Source organism: Oncorhynchus mykiss, chromosome 17, assembly GCF_013265735.2.
Source record: "Oncorhynchus mykiss isolate Arlee chromosome 17, USDA_OmykA_1.1, whole genome shotgun sequence".
Classification (NCBI taxonomy): domain Eukaryota; kingdom Metazoa; phylum Chordata; class Actinopteri; order Salmoniformes; family Salmonidae; genus Oncorhynchus; species Oncorhynchus mykiss.
In genome coordinates this window covers 27,727,271-27,742,912 of record NC_048581.1, presented here as the reverse complement: position 1 = coordinate 27,742,912, position 15,642 = coordinate 27,727,271, and the positions used below count along the sequence as shown (strand labels likewise).

At 47.0% G+C, this 15,642-nt stretch overlaps 1 protein-coding gene across 3 annotated transcripts in view; it reads left to right on the top strand.

Moving 5' to 3' along the window:
- Nucleotides 1-14,821, top strand: part of LOC110495121 (serine/threonine-protein kinase N1) — a 58,268-nt gene extending 43,447 nt beyond the window's left edge. For 2 of the 3 annotated variants that reach the window (XM_036949552.1, XM_036949553.1), the window contains exons 2-23: nucleotides 2,058-2,252; nucleotides 2,499-2,604; nucleotides 2,754-2,902; nucleotides 3,286-3,406; nucleotides 7,724-7,869; nucleotides 8,183-8,396; nucleotides 8,761-8,961; nucleotides 9,093-9,202; nucleotides 9,447-9,590; nucleotides 9,731-9,806; nucleotides 10,613-10,742; nucleotides 10,965-11,049; nucleotides 11,208-11,287; nucleotides 11,555-11,627; nucleotides 11,735-11,826; nucleotides 12,006-12,182; nucleotides 12,270-12,332; nucleotides 12,422-12,498; nucleotides 12,671-12,813; nucleotides 13,065-13,172; nucleotides 13,408-13,488; nucleotides 13,633-14,821. In XM_036949552.1, coding sequence (XP_036805447.1) covers nucleotides 2,058-2,252; nucleotides 2,499-2,604; nucleotides 2,754-2,902; nucleotides 3,286-3,406; nucleotides 7,724-7,869; nucleotides 8,183-8,396; nucleotides 8,761-8,961; nucleotides 9,093-9,202; nucleotides 9,447-9,590; nucleotides 9,731-9,806; nucleotides 10,613-10,742; nucleotides 10,965-11,049; nucleotides 11,208-11,287; nucleotides 11,555-11,627; nucleotides 11,735-11,826; nucleotides 12,006-12,182; nucleotides 12,270-12,332; nucleotides 12,422-12,498; nucleotides 12,671-12,813; nucleotides 13,065-13,172; nucleotides 13,408-13,488; nucleotides 13,633-13,836 — 2,775 coding nt within the window. In that variant the 3' untranslated portion in view covers nucleotides 13,837-14,821. Of the gene's footprint in view, nucleotides 1-1,504; nucleotides 1,627-2,057; nucleotides 2,253-2,498; nucleotides 2,605-2,753; nucleotides 2,903-3,285; nucleotides 3,407-7,723; nucleotides 7,870-8,182; nucleotides 8,397-8,760; nucleotides 8,962-9,092; nucleotides 9,203-9,446; nucleotides 9,591-9,730; nucleotides 9,807-10,612; nucleotides 10,743-10,964; nucleotides 11,050-11,207; nucleotides 11,288-11,554; nucleotides 11,628-11,734; nucleotides 11,827-12,005; nucleotides 12,183-12,269; nucleotides 12,333-12,421; nucleotides 12,499-12,670; nucleotides 12,814-13,064; nucleotides 13,173-13,407; nucleotides 13,489-13,632 lie in introns of those variants that run through there. The other variant, XM_036949551.1, reaches the window with a different exon arrangement.
- The last annotated feature ends 821 nt before the right edge of the window (nucleotides 14,822-15,642 follow it).

Sequence of the window (15,642 nt, the reverse complement as noted above, 5' to 3'; positions counted from 1 at the left end):
CGAGACTTGGCACTCCGGTACCGCTTGCCGTGCGGTAGCAGAGAGAACAGTCTATGACTAGGGTGGCTGAAGTCTTTGACAATTTGTTGGGCCTTCCTCTGACACCGCCTGGTATAGAGGTCCTGGATGGTAGGAATCTTCTCCCCGGTGATGTACTGGGCCATACCACTACCCTCTGTCGTGCTTTGCGGTTGGAGGCCGAGCAGTTGCCGTACCAGGCAGTGATGCAACAAGTCAGGATGCTCTCGATGGTGCAGCTGTAGAACCTTTTGAGGATCTGAGGACCCATGCCAAATTTTTTCAGTCTCCTGAGAGGGAAGAGGTTTTGTTGTGTCCTCTTCATGACTGTCTTGGTGTGCTTGGACCATGTTAGTTTGCTGGTGATGTGGACACCAAGAAAGTTGAAGCTCTCAACCTGCTCCATCATAGCCCTGTCGATGAGAATGGGGGCATGCTCGGTCCTCCTTTTCCTGTAGTCCACAATCAATCTCCTTGGTCTTGATCACGTTGAGGGAGAGGTTGTTGTCCTGGCACCACCCGGCCAGTTCTCTGACCACTTCCCTATAGGCTTTCTCGTCGTTGTCGGTGATCAGGCCTACCACGGTTGTGTCATCGGCAAACTTGATGATGGCGTTGGAGTCGTGCCTGGCCGTGCAGTCAATGTGTTTGCATTGCATTTTCAACTCTACCGATAGTTTTGCTGTTGGTTAAATAGCGAACGTGCCCACTCTGGTCTTGGTATGTGCGCTATAGTCAACAGCTCGCAGATACAGTACGGGTAGGCTACACAATGAGATTAATAGATAAGCTCAAGAATGTTTTTATTTGTCAAAACGGCAGTCAAGCATCGACGATCATGTCACCAGAATTAGACCCTCAACATTTATTGGAATGGAGCATCAAGGTCATACCTTTCGCTTTCACCACCCTGTGAAGTTCATAACATATTTCATCTAGCCTAATTTAAACTGCAGGGATACTAGGGTCGTAGTGCGAGGACCACACAATATGTCATCGCGTGACTCCCAAGTTTACTTCCAAATGATGGTTATTGTATCCATATTTGCACATAACGGCGTTTCCACCGCCATTTCTCTCATAATACATTTTAGACACAAAAAGGTCCCACCATGTCTAACGGACAAATGATCTGTCGGCATTTATAAAATTGTACCGACACTTCCTGTTTCCATCACAGCTGTCGGGTTTTCATTTTTTAAATTTTATATACGCCTTGACTTTACTCACATAAAAACAGTGGATGGAAACATGGTTAGTCATTTACTTCAAAGAAGACAGGACGGAAGGATGCATTTTAGTATGTTTGGAACGGGGCCCTCTCTCTCTCTCTCTCCCTGATAGCAGAGCTACACAGGCAGGAAACAGGGAGGGCCTGAGCTGGTGTGGGACGGATATCCTGTCCCCCCCTAACGTTACTCCTCTACAACCCCGACTATCTTTTCCTTTCTGTTTCTCTACTCCAACTCAATGGGCCTTGGTGTGGTTTTAGCAAGCGGTGTCGTCAGAGGTTCTCTGTCGCTGTGGTCTGGCGGTTGTAATTTGAAGGTGAAAGGGACTATGTGTTGGTATGGCGATGGGCTGTTTGAGGACGACGACAGCCAGGAGGTGATGTATTATTTACGGTTTTGGGGGGGACAGGGCTGTGATTTCTCTAGCAGTGATTCACCCTGTCTCCCCCTGATTGTTTGGCTGGTTTGCTGGCTGACTTTCTCCCTGAGGGAATTGCAGCTTGTGGTAACCACTGTGTCTCTGACTGTACAGTCAAGCTCAGATTTAGAGCTCAGAACATTGGCAATTTCAGGGGGGACTGTGGACTGGAGAGATGTGAAGTCTTGAACATTGTAGCTAGCTATCATCCTCCTGAAATATGTATCTGGCCTGCGTTTGAGTTTTCTACAAACACATGCTAACATTTTTTCTATCCTCTCTTTCCCATTTCCTTCCTCTCACTCTTTCTGTCTTCTGTTACCCCCTTTCCTCTCTCTCCTTCCCCTTTTTCACCCCTCATCCTTCCGCTCCCTCTTCCCCCTATCCAGAGTGACCCAGGTGGGCTGTCCGTCTTAGAGCAGCTGGGTCTGGACCAGAGCTCGGACTTCTCAGACACCACGGTGCAGCAGCGTCTTGATGAGCAGCGGGAGAAGATCCGCAGGGAGATCAGGAAGGAGCTGAAGATCAAGGAGGGAGCTGACAACCTCCGCAGGGCCACCACCGATAAGAGGAATGCCTCCCAGGTAGGATAGGTTTCCTCCCCTTACACTCTTAGTATAAGTCCCCCCCTCTTACAATGTAATATAATAGTTTTTGTTTCGTTTTATTGTGTTTATTGGGTCTCCTCAAATAAAGTGTAGGGAATTGCATATAAGTTAACATAGTGACACGATACATTATGCATTCACTGACAAGCATTGAAGTAAAGTGCTATCAGCATTGGGAAGGTGCTATATGAATGTCATCGGTTGTTGTGTGTTATTTATTAGGTGGATTCCCAACTGCGCAGCTCCAACCGTAAGCTGGAAGACCTGCATGCTCAGTTACAGGAGCTGGACGCTCACATCATGGTCAAGGGAGGAGACGACAACAAGGGTATGTTTTTAGACGATTCCATTTGTTTTATGGGTCACCCATGCATAGTCATAGCCAGGCTATGGAGATGTTGGTTGCCATGGTAGATTTACCTCAAGGTGTTGTGTTGGTATTGCAGTGACAACATGTATCTGACCTTTGACCCCCAGATGACCCACCCCAGTCCCCGGGGGCAGAGAGCCGCTCGTCAGCAAGCCAGGACCGCATTGCCGCCCTGGAGAGACAGCTCAACATCGAGCTCAAGGTCAAACAGGGAGCCGAGAACATGATTCCAATCTATGCCAACGGATCCACCAAGGTACTGTCCTCTCTAACCAACCATCTGCTGATTCATTCCCTCTGTACTTACCGCACCTCTTTCCTCCCTCCCCATCTGCTGATTGTCCTTGTGTCCTGTCACTTCAGGTCTCTGATTGTCCTTGTTCCTATGTCCTCCCCGCTTAAATGCATGCTGCTCCTTAATCTACAGTGATCTGATTACACAGAAACTGGGAAAAGCAACATGGTGGATTCATACCAGAATTTTGCTTTCACCTGCATACGTATATCACATCAGTGCAGATGCAGAAAAGGAAAGAAAAGAAAGCAATTTAGACTTTAGATGATTCATCACATCTTCTACTTCCTGTCATGTGACCCGGGTCTTGACTTCCTGTGTCTTTCTCCTCCTCCTCCAATCAGGACAAGAAGATGCTACAGACGGCACAGCAGATGCTGCAGGACAGCAAGACCAAGATCGACATCATCCGCATGCAGATCCGCAAGAACGTGCAGGCCACTGAGCACACCGAAGACCTTCAGGGTAGGACAGTGTATACCTGTCTGGCGGCCCTCTCTCTGTGTGCCCGTCTGTCTGGGCGGCCCTCTTTCTCTGTGCCCAACTGTCTGGGCGGCCCTCTTTCTCTGTGCCCAACTGTCTGGGCGGCCCTCTCTCTCTGTGCCCAACTGTCTGGGCGGCCCTCTCTCTCTGTGCACAACTGTCTGGGCGGCCCTCTCTCTCTGTGCCCAACTGTCTGGGCGGCCCTCTCTCTCTCTGTGCCCAACTGTCTGGGGGGCCCTCTGTGTGCCCATCTGTCTGGGGGGCCCTCTGTGTGCCCATCTGTCTGGGGGGCCCTCTGTGTGCCCATCTGTCTGGGGGGCCCTCTGTTTGCCCATCTGTCTGGGGGGCCCTCTGTTTGCCCATCTGTCTGGGGGGCCCTCTGTGTGCCCATCTGTCTGGGGGGGCCCTCTCTCTGTGTGCCCATCTGTCTGGGCGGCCCTCTCTCTGTGTGCCCATCTGTCTGGGCGGCCCTCTCTCTTTGTGCCCATTTGTCTGGGCGGCCCTCTCTCTCTGTGTCCAACTGTCTGCCTGCAAAATGTATCTATCTATTTTTGACTGTGGAGATAACAAATGTCTCGGAGGTACAGGTTTTGTCTGTGAGGCTGGAAGGTTGCCAGCACATTTCACTTTACCTCAATCCGTCAAATGGCATTTCAGTCAAAAGGCCATAAATACTGCCCAGCTCTGACCTCTCCTCATGTACAGAATGTTAATCTGCTTCCCCCTGCGTAGCCAACTAGCCGCGTATCTGTCCAGACTGAGACGAGGCTAACAGTAAACAGATCAATACTCTACGGCCTCAGAGACTGTCTGGATGGTTCTCTCCTGGAGTAAGGAAGGCAGCGAGACTCATTGACATCCCGTGTGTGTCAGCAGAACCTGGAGAGAACACGCATACAAACGCTTTTGCACACAAACACTGACTTTCAACGTACATGTTACACACACACACACACACACACTAGCACTCATCGTGCATTGAGTTAGCAGGCGATGGATGGATCTCAGTGGCAGCAGGGCACATGAATGGGCCTTTATGGGCCCTCCATCCTCAGGAAACAGATAATGGGGTCATCTGGAGAAGAGAGGGATTGATGGAGGTCAGGAGAGGTAGATGGAAGGAAAGCAGTAAGGAGGAGAGGGGAACTGAAAGTTATTTGGAGGGATTTTAAGGATAATGTAATGTAATAATGTATTCCTATGGGCAGGCGTTAACTGGTGTACTCATCTGTACCCAACAGAACTCTGGCTAGTGAGGATAGTGTATTCCCTATGGAATATGTCTAACAGGTGTTTTCCTCGTCACTGGTTAGAAGCAACTTCTTTAACGTTCAAATGTAGACATGTATTTTTATTTTTTTTATTTCACCTTTATTTAACCAGGTAGGCAAGTTGGGAACAACTTCTCATTTACAATTGCGACCTGGCCAAGATAAAGCAAAGCAGTTCGACACATACAACGACACAGAGTTACACATGGAGTAAAACAAACATACAGTCAATAATACAGTATAAACAAGTCTATATACGATGTGAGCAAATAAGGTGAGATAAGGGAGGTAAAGGCAAAAAAAGAAGGCCATGGTGGCAAAGTAAATACAATATAGCAAGTAAAACACTGGAATGGTAGATTTGCAGGGGAAGAATGTGCAAAGTAGAAATAAAAATAATGTGGTGCGAAGGAGCAAAATAAATACAGTAGGGAAAGAGGTCGTTGTTTGGGCTAAATTATAGGTGGGCTATGTACAGGTGCAGTAATCTGTGAGCTGCTCTGACAGTTGGTGCTTAAAGCTAGTGAGGGAGATAAGTGTTTCCAGTTTCAGAGATTTTTGTAGTTCGTTCCAGTCATTGGCAGCAGATAACTGGAAGGAGAGGCGGCCAAAGAAATAATTGGTTTTGGGGGTGACCAGAGAGATATATCTGCTGGAGCGCATGCTACAGGTGGGTGATGCTATGGTGACCAGCAAGCTAAGATAAGGGGGGACTTTACCTAGCAGGGTCTTGTAGATGACATGGAGCCAGTGGGTTTGGCGACGAGTATGAAGCGAGGGCCAGCCAACGAGAGCGTACAGGTCGCAATGGTGGGTAGTATATGGGGCTTTGGTGACAAAACGGATTGCACTGTGATAGACTGCATCCAATTTGTTGAGTAGGGTATTGGAGACTATTTTGTAAATGACATCGCCGAAGTCGAGGATTGGAAGGATGGTCAGTTTTACAAAGGTATGTTTGGCATCATGAGTGAAGGATGCTTTGTTGCGAAATAGGAAGCCAATTCTAGATGTAACTTTGGATTGGAGATGTTTGATGTGGGTCTGGAAGGAGAGTTTACGGTTAAGATATCGTTTAGGACCTTGAGCGTGGCTGAGGTGCACCCATGACCAGCTCTGAAACCAGATTGCATAGCAGAGAAGGTATGGTGAGATTCGAAATGGTCGGTAATCTGTTTGTTGACTTGGCTTTCGAAGACCTTAGAAAGGCAGGGTAGGATAGATGTAGGTATGTAGCAGTTTGGGTCAAGAGTGTCCCCCCCCTTTGAAGAGGTGGTGACAGTGTTTCCTATCTTCAGTGCAGTGGGCAGCTGGGCGGATGTGTTCTTATTCTCCATGGACTTTACAGTGTCCCAGAACGTTTTTGAGTTAGTGTTGCAGGAAGCAAATTTCTGCTTGAAAAAGCTAGCCTTGGCTTTTCTAACTGCCTGTGTATAATGGTTTCTAGCTTCCCTGAACAGCTACATATCACGGGGGCTGTTCGATGCTAATGCAGAACGCCATAGGATGTTTTTGTGTTGGTTAGTGGCAGTCAGGTCTGGGGAGAACCAAGGGCTATATCTGTTCCTGGTTCTAAATTTCTTGAATGGGGCATGCTTATTTAAGATGGTTAAAAAAAATAACCAGGCGGCCTCTACTAACAGGATGAGATCAATATCCTTCCAGGATACCCCGGCCAGGTCGATTAGAAAGGCCTGCTCGCTGAAGTGTTTCAGGGAGCGTTTGACAGTGATGAGTGGAGGTCGTTTGATCGCTGACCCAAGCAATGAGGCAGTGATCGCTGAGATCTTGGTTGAAGACAGCAGAGGTGTATTTAGAGGGCAAGTTGGTTAGGATATCTATGAGGGTGCCTGTGTTTAAGGCTTTGGGGAGGTACCTGGTAGGTTCATTGATAATTTGTGTGAGATTGAGTGCATCAAGTTTAGATTGTAGGATGGCTGGGGTGTTAAGCATGTTCCAGTTTAGGTCGCCTAGCAGCACGAGCTCTGAAGATAGATGGGGGGCAATCAGTTCACATATGGTGTCCAGAGCACAGCTGGGGGCAGAGGGTGGTCTATAGCAGGCGGCAACGGTGAGAGACTTGTTTTTAGAGAGGTGGATTTTTAAAAGTAGAAGTTCAAATTGTTTGGGTACAGACCTGGATAGTAGGACAGCACTCTGCAGGCTATCTTTGCATGACGAGGGATCGTTGTTAAAATGCACACACACACACACCCTTTACGGTCAGTCAGAAGGGTCTCTGGCACCCAGCCGAAGACCTTATTAGGAGATAAAGGAATTCAACCACATACCCAGCCACCTTTCTCATCTGTCGCTCTCTCTCTCTCTCATATTCAACCACATACCCACTTCTCTCCTGTTTGCCCCTCTCTACTTGACTCTCTTCCTTCCCATTCTCTCTTACTCCCCACCCACCTCTCACTCTCTCCTTCACTCTCTCCCTCTCTCTCTTTGTTTCTCTCTTCTTTCCCTCTCTGCCCTCTCACTCTCCTTCACTCCGTCCCCCCATTCTCCTTCTCTGTCTGTCTCTTTCTCTCTCTCTCTCTCCCTCCTCCCTCGGTTTTATCATCGGCATTATTAAAAAACACATATTGATTAAATGTCTCTACCCCTCTGCTATTCCGCAGTCTGAATAAAAAGGATGTGTCATCTTGAGGTTATGTCCCAGTACTCCTGGAGAGGAGCCATATTTTCCCTGTCTCTTTTAACACATCACCAGTGACGGGTGAAAGCAGAATGGTAGAAGGACCGCTCCAGTCTAGTCCGTTCACCTGTCAAGTCAGGTCAGATTAGTGGTTGTGACAGAAAGCATGAAGTACAGTACCTAAACTACACTGACCCCCTTTCTCTCAGGGCTAGAGTTTTCCTGATAAATAAAACATTCCGTTTTTAATTTTTTTTTTATACCTTGGTGTATATCAGAATATATCAGGAAATGTAAAACTCTCTCTCTCTTTCTTTCTCTCTTTCTCTCTTTCTTTCTTTCTCTCTTTCTCTCCTTCTTTCTTTCTTTCCTCCCCCCCCCCAGGTAACCAGGACATGTGTGGTGTGGAGCTGCGTATTGAGGAGCTCAGGCATCACTACAGAGTAGAACACGCTGTGGCAGATGGAGCTAAGAATGTCCTCCGGCTACTGGGGGCCAGCAAGGTCCAGGATAAGAAGGCCCTGTCAGAGGTACACACCACATACATATGCAGACACACAGAACATGAACACACACCACATACATGTGTAGACACACAGAACATGAACACACAAAACAGAACTCATTGCGTGCAAACTCACTCTACATGGATGCATATGAGTCCATACATACTGTACATAATTACCTTCACGTCCGAACACACACTTACAACCCCACTCTCCAGGGTTGTGTTCATTGGGTACAAACAGATGAAAATGTGTCCAAACAGAATCCGAAAATAAACCTTCTTTTGAAGTTAATTTAAACCCCCCCCCCCCCCCCCCCCCCCCTCATCTCCTCCAGGCCCAGTGTCGTCTGAGCGAGGCGTCCCAGCGGTTGGACCTCCTGAGGGACTCTCTGGACCAGCGTCTGGCCGACCTGCCGGAGGACCACCCCAAGGCCTGCCTCATCAAGGAGGAACTAGTCCTGGCCTCCTCCCCGGCCTTCAGCTCCCGCCACAGTGCCCCCTACCTTCACAACCAGTACAGCACCCTCAGCAAGCCCTCCCCGCTCACTGGTGAGAGACACTGGTCTAAATGTGTCAATAGGATTCAATAATCTACTAATATAATATACCATTTAGCAGACGCTTTTATCCAAAGTGACTTAGTCATGCGTGCATACATTTTACATACATTCACACTCGTTCTGTTTCACTGGCTTATGGATTGTTCTTGATTGTGAACTATTGATAGTGGTTTCGTAGCGGTTAGCTTCACAATGCCAAAGAGGGCACAAGATCTAGATTATTTCAAATGAACTTTGATAGGAGCATCTTTACATCAAGTGATTAAGCTTTTGCTTTAGGTTAGATGGTGGCGTCTCGGGAACATGACCCATGTGCTTACTGTCTTTCTCTGACCCCGCCCCCTTGTCTTCAGGTACTCTCCAGGTGCAGCTGCTGGGCTGTGTGGGGGTGTTGGAGGTGGTCCCGGGGCGCAGTAAGGGCACGGCGGTCATGCTGCCCTGCTACAGCCCCGGGGAGGGACGCTCCTTCATGAACCGCAGCAGCAAGAGCAACCTGTACGGACGTAGCGGGAGCGTCAGCGGCAAGACTCCCAGCAAGACTGACGAACTCTCCTGTGAGTGGCTCGGGTAGAGTGTGTGTGTCAAATGAACCATATCGTTACCATGGAATTTCCCATATGGATTGTGCTGTTAAATGGATGTTTATGTACAGGTGTATTTGTGTAATGTGTGTGTGTGTGTGTAGCGGAGGTGAGTGCGGTGCTGAAGATGGATAACTCAGTGGTGGGTCAGACAGCCTGGAAGAGTGTAGGGGAGCAGGCCTGGGACCAGACCTTCACTGTGGAGCTAGAGAGGGTGAGAGGTTACACACACACACACACACACACACACACACACACACACACACAGAAACACACAGAGACAATGCTTAGACAAGTACAAATGTCCTCTCTGTCTCTCACATGCATGTACTCACTCATACACACAAAATAAACCTCTTCACACACTCTTGCTCCTACACTTCGGAGTCAGCTCTCTGAAGATGTATCATGTGTCTGTGTGTATCTTAGTTGGAACCTGTTACGTGTGTGTGTTCCAGTCCAGGGAGATGGAGATAGCAGTGTACTGGAAGGACTACCGCTCGCTGTGCGCTCTCAAGTACCTGAAGCTGGAGGACTTCCTGGACAACCAGAAACACAGAGTTCAGCTGGACCTGGAGCCTCAGGGACTGCTTCTGGCTGAGGTAGGTTTCAACACACACAGACACACACACACGCTGTGAACCTGATGTCATTAAAGAAGTATCAAAACCGTGTTTGGTAATTGAGTTGATAGATCCATTATATAGAGTGCAGGTGTGATGTGTGTGATTTTGTTGTTCAGGTGATATTCTTTAACCCGGTGTTTGAGAGAGTCACACGCCTTCAGAGACAGAAGAAGGTCTTCTCCAGACAGCACGGTGAGAGAGGGCAGGGGGAAATCCAGAACCTACTGGTACAGTGGATATCTTACTTCAGTTTTTCCCACAGAACTAGGATGAGATTGTATTTCTATGGCATTTTTTATTATGATGACAATGGAAGGATTGACCTCACCATAGCATCCCCTTGTGGTCATAACAGATTTAACAGCATGGTGTCTTTTAAAAAATGGGTGTGTTTGCTGTTGTGTAGAGATGGATTTATTGTGTGTGATTGAACTGTTCCGGTGTGTGTTTGATCTGTTCCGGTGTGTGTTTGATCTGTTCCGGTGTGTGTTTGAACTGTTCCCGGTGTGTGTTTGATCTGTTCCCGGTGTGTGTTTGATCTGTTCCCGGTGTGTGTTTGATCTGTTCCCGGTGTGTGTTTGATCTGTTCCCGGTGTGTGTTTGATCTGTTCCCGGTGTGTGTTTGATCTGTTCCCGGTGTGTGTTTGATCTGTTCCCGGTGTGTGTTTGAACTGTTCCCGGTGTGTGTTTGATCTGTTCCGGTGTGTGTTTGATCTGTTCCGGTGTGTGTTTGAACTGTTCCCGGTGTGTGTTTGATCTGTTCCCGGTGTGTGTTTGATCTGTTCCGGTGTGTGTTTGAACTGTTCCGGTGTGTGTTTGAACTGTTCCGGTGTGTGTTTGTTTGATTTGTTCCGGTGTGTGTTTGTTTGATCTGTTCCGGTGTGTGTTTGATCTGTTCCGGTGTGTGTTTGATCTGTTCCGGTGTGTGTTTGATCTGTTCCGGTGTGTGTTTGAACTGTTCCGGTGTGTGTTTGAACTGTTCCGGTGTGTGTTTGCAGGCAAGGCTTTCCTGAGAGCTCGTCAGATGAACGTTGACATTGGGACCTGGGTCCGACTGCTGAGGAACGCTATCCCCACCGTCAACAACACCGGAACCTACAGCCCCAATGCACACAACCTCAACTCTGGGTAATACACACACAGACACACGACTTGGTGTGTGGCCCACATAAGCAACTTGTACCCAAGTATCTACTCCTCAAATTCATCCCTCTACTTGTTGAATGAACTCCACGTAGCATGCTGTGCACTCTGAACCCTGTAGCTAACGACCCTTTTGTGTCTGTATGTATGTGTGTGTTTGCGTATACGCGCGTGTGTGTGTGTGTGTGTGTTTGCACATGTTTTCAGGGAGATCTCAGTGGAGAAACTAAGTCTGGACAGTGAGTCTCCAGTCAGACATGATTACAGGAGAGACTCTGATAATAACACCCCGGTGAGAGAGGGACAGGAAGACACCAAACCCAATAAAAGAATAGCAAAATACAACGTGAGAGGAACCTCACACACTTTATCTCTCTCACTCCTGGCTTTGCTTCTTCCCTCCATCTCTCTATCTATCCCCTTCTTCTCCCTCTGCTCTCTTTTTCTCAGGAGCGGTTGCCAGTGATTGAGCCCTTCTCTCCCCCAGACCTCACCCCTGATCGCCCTGCCCAAACCCCCCCTCTGAGCAGGTGTGCACCCACACTCGTTCCCACGGATGCGGCCACTATGCAGACACACTAATAGTCATTTACATACACCTACACACACACACACACAATGGTTTCACACACACAACAATGTTATATTGGCAGCTACAAGTGACCATGTGCCTTCCAGGCACCTCCGTTAACATATGAACTGTTGAATGCAGTACAGACCTCTGGCCATGCTGGGCCAGTCACTGTGTTTACTGTGTAGATATAATTTATTGTGGTAATGTGTGTGTCTCTCTACAGTAAACATAAGAAACCCCTGTGCCTCCAGGACTTCAGGCTGATCGCTGTGCTGGGGCGGGGACACTTTGGAAAGGTACGCGTTTCTAACCTCCCTCTGGCCTTAAAGTTCAAATAAACACTTTGATTTAGTCTGAAATGTGACCCTTGAACCCTTTCTGTTTTACTTGTCCTCTCTCTTAGGTGCTGCTGTCAGAGTATAAGAAGACAGGAAGTATATACGCCATCAAGGCCCTGAAGAAAGGAGACATTGTTGCACGGGACGAGGTGGAGAGGTACGTGTTTCTCTGTGTGTGTGTGTGTGTGGACCTTTCATTTATGCATTTACAAACGTGACTTGTTTTTACATGACTGCAACAATTTGTCATCACACAAGGCTTGAAATTGATCTCTGAAAGCACAGATCTCATGTTCACCACCTCCGTTGTTGTTTTCCTCCTCCCCCTGCCTCCAGTCTGATGTGTGAGAAGCGTATCTTTGAGACGGTGAACGTCTCCCACCACCCCTTCCTGGTCAACCTGTTTGCGTGTTTCCAGACCCCGGAACACGTGTGCTTCGTCATGGAGTACACGGCTGGCGGTGACCTCATGATGCACATCCACGCTGATGTCTTCACTGAACCACGGGCTGTGTACGTAGTGCCAGAGTGTGTGTGTGTGTGTGTACTCCATTTTGTTTTTTGAAGTGGTGTCTTACATGTTTCTGTCTCTGTCTACAGGTTCTATTCAGCCTGTGTGGTTCTGGGGCTGCAGTTTCTCCATGACCACAAGATTGTGTACCGGTGAGTCAACGACACACTCAACACACATCTACTCTCTTAGCGTTCCATCCAATCCCTGACCGGTCTGTAACGTCTCCTCCCTCCTCCAGAGACCTTAAACTAGACAACTTACTGCTGGATACAGACGGATATGTAAAGATTGCCGACTTTGGACTCTGTAAAGAAGGTGAGTGGTCAGAAGTTTGTTGAGTCTTTACACTTTTATGACGCGTACGTCTGGATACCTAGTGTGTGTGTGTGAACACTTATGTGAGTGCGAGTTTTGTGTGTGTCTGCCTGCGTGCGTCTCTTCCTGCCTGCATGCGTAACACTGTGTAATAACATCTCCCCCTCTATAGGGATGGGCTATGGGGACAGGACCAGTACGTTCTGTGGTACTCCAGAGTTCCTGGCCCCTGAGGTCCTGACCGACACCTCTTACACCAGAGCAGTGGACTGGTGGGGCCTCGGAGTCCTCGTCTATGAGATGCTGGTGGGAGAGGTGAGATATCATTGAAGAGTTGGACAAAATATAGATATGGAAGGACAGAAAATATCTCTTCACTCTTTATTTGAGTAGACCTATTCAATGAACGTCACTTGGTTGCAGTATACATACAGTGAACACAAATGTACAATCTTTTCCGTGATGCAACACATCCCCTTGGGTTTGGTTTTTCTGTCTATTATTGTGAGGTCAGGTATTTAGAAATAGGGTTCCCACTCAACTGTCTGAGTGTATTTCTCTGCTAGTCGCCCTTCCCTGGTGACGATGAGGAGGAGGTGTTTGACAGCATCGTGAATGACGAGGTCCGCTACCCACGATTCCTCTCTACAGAGGCCATCGCCATCATGAGGAGGGTAAGTGGCCACACACACTCACACCATAGGTCCATGGTCAGTGGCACCTCACAGATTTGTCCATTTAATGATGGTAATGTTGTAGTTCTTGTCTCTTTAATTCATGATTTTGTTTACCTGGGAACAGCAGTTCTGATAAGACTCTCTCAATAACCCCTATAATTCTCTCGTTAGCAAGTTTAGTATAACAGCTGGTAATTTGACTTCTATAATGTGTGTGTGTGTGTGTGAACAGCTGTTGAGGAGGAACCCAGAGAGAAGACTAGGCTCTGGTGAGAAAGATGCTGATGAGATAAAGAAACAGCCTTTCTTCCGGGTGAGTCAGAAATCCGTGACACCATATTCATCTTTTTCCATTTCTCTTCATCCCACATTTTTTTTTTTACAGGAACATATTTTTCCACCATGATTTAGCTTTTTGTTAACCCTCTTTTTCTCTCTCTCTCTCTCTCTCCTCCAGGGTCTGGATTGGGAGGCCCTGCTACAGAGGAAGCTGCCCCCTCCCTTCGTTCCCTCCATCAAGGGCCGAGAGGACGTCAGCAACTTCGACGAGGAGTTCACCGCTGAGCCTCCCGCCCTGACACCGCCGCGCGAGCCCCGCACGCTCTCCCGCAAGGACCAGGACGGCTTCTGCGACTTCGACTACGTCTCTGACCTCTGCTAGGGGTCGAGAGGTCGTGACCTCTATCACGTGATCATACGAGGGTCATGGGGTCACGGCAGTCTGCAAGGGTGGTCTGCTGCATCCACCACACTGTGAATGTGATATGAGAAACTGAGAAGGGTCGGTCTGTAGTGTAGTCTGTCTGTGTGGGAGGTATGAACTAGAGGAGATTAATGCAGACCCAGGCCAAGACTCTGTGGCTGTGTTGCTATGTACACTCTGTGGCTGTGCTTTTGTCTTTTGTTTTTTGTTTGTTTGGATACACTGCAGCAGCATCTCACATAACTGTGAGAAGGGGCCCATCAAGAGGACTAGTGGTTGATGGGAAATTAAGTTATGTTACAATGAGACATGACTATGTTTACCAACGGAAAAGAAGAAAGAAAAAAAGAAGCTGTGACGCCCGTTAAGCTTGTGCCACCTCCTCCCTATCTAGAACACTCCAATGGCTGTGTCCTTACAAGAACTTGTCATAACATGTGTAACTTCTACTACACAGTCAACCCCTTTAACTTTGCCTTACAGTTCCATCCTCCTTTGTGCCAGTGTTGTAGTCTGCTCTGAGGATAGAGGAGGATCTCAATGTAACATTCAGGGTTGGGATCCATTCCATTTCAATTCAGTTAATTCAGGAAGTCAATTGGCATTTCAGTTTATTTCCTGAATTGAAATGGAATGGACCCCAACCCTGGTTCCTTCATACTGTGACAAAACACAAATAATATTTGGGAGAGGGTGTGGTGGGGTAGGTGCATGGCTTGAAATGATGCCTTACATTTCTACTGGGATCTATAGAAATGCATTTCATTTAGTTATTTTGTGGTCTTTAGTAACCAACTGTGGTCCTTGGTATGCAATAAGGGTGATAATGTTTTACATTAATGCTAAGAGGAGAAAAGGAAGTACCTCCATCTGCCTATCCAAATGGTTTTTTGAAGGAAGGTGAATCAACAGTGTGTAGAATCATATATATATATATATATATATATATATATATATATATATATATATATATATATATATATATATATATATATATATATATATATATATATATATATATATATATATATATATATCACACACACACTACATTGTTACAATGTTGTGAACAATCACCCATCAAGTTACCCAATGCTAGTCTTGTGTCTCAAAAGGGGTAAAGAACCACTGCTTGGAGGAACGGTCAATTCTGATCCAACCAGATCACTAGTGCATTCACAATGGGCAGTTGTTGCCCTTTTAACAGTCTTTAAAATGTTCTGATTTTAGTTATTATGGCAAAAAAAATTGACGGTGACAGTGCTTTTGGTTATGTTTTTGGTTGATGATGAAGTTGTTGAGAAAAGCAACAGAGAGCGATATTGAATTTATCCTGTTGCCTTTTAATTGGTCCAGTCTGTGAATTTTATATAAGGCAGTCTACACCTGTGCCATTTGGTCATATTTGAACACACACACACACACAAAAGAAAAGCTGAAGGATGCATGTCTCGTTCCTAACATTTAAATATTCACACACACACACTGAGAGACTTTAATGCTCAAGACACTCAAATTCAATCAGTGGCATGAAGCGGAAACACATTGAAGCAATGAATCATGAAGTGACCATTAAGAACGGATCTAGGATCAGTTTGTTCTAACCGCACCCATTAGGAAAACAAAACTGACCTTAGATCAGAACTTAGAGGCAGCTTCATCCTCCAACTACAATACATGCTCATCTGCAGAAGTCATTAGAAAACATACTTGACCTCCCTTGTCTCTGTGTATGGGGGTGTGTTGTGAATCATGTTTGTCTGG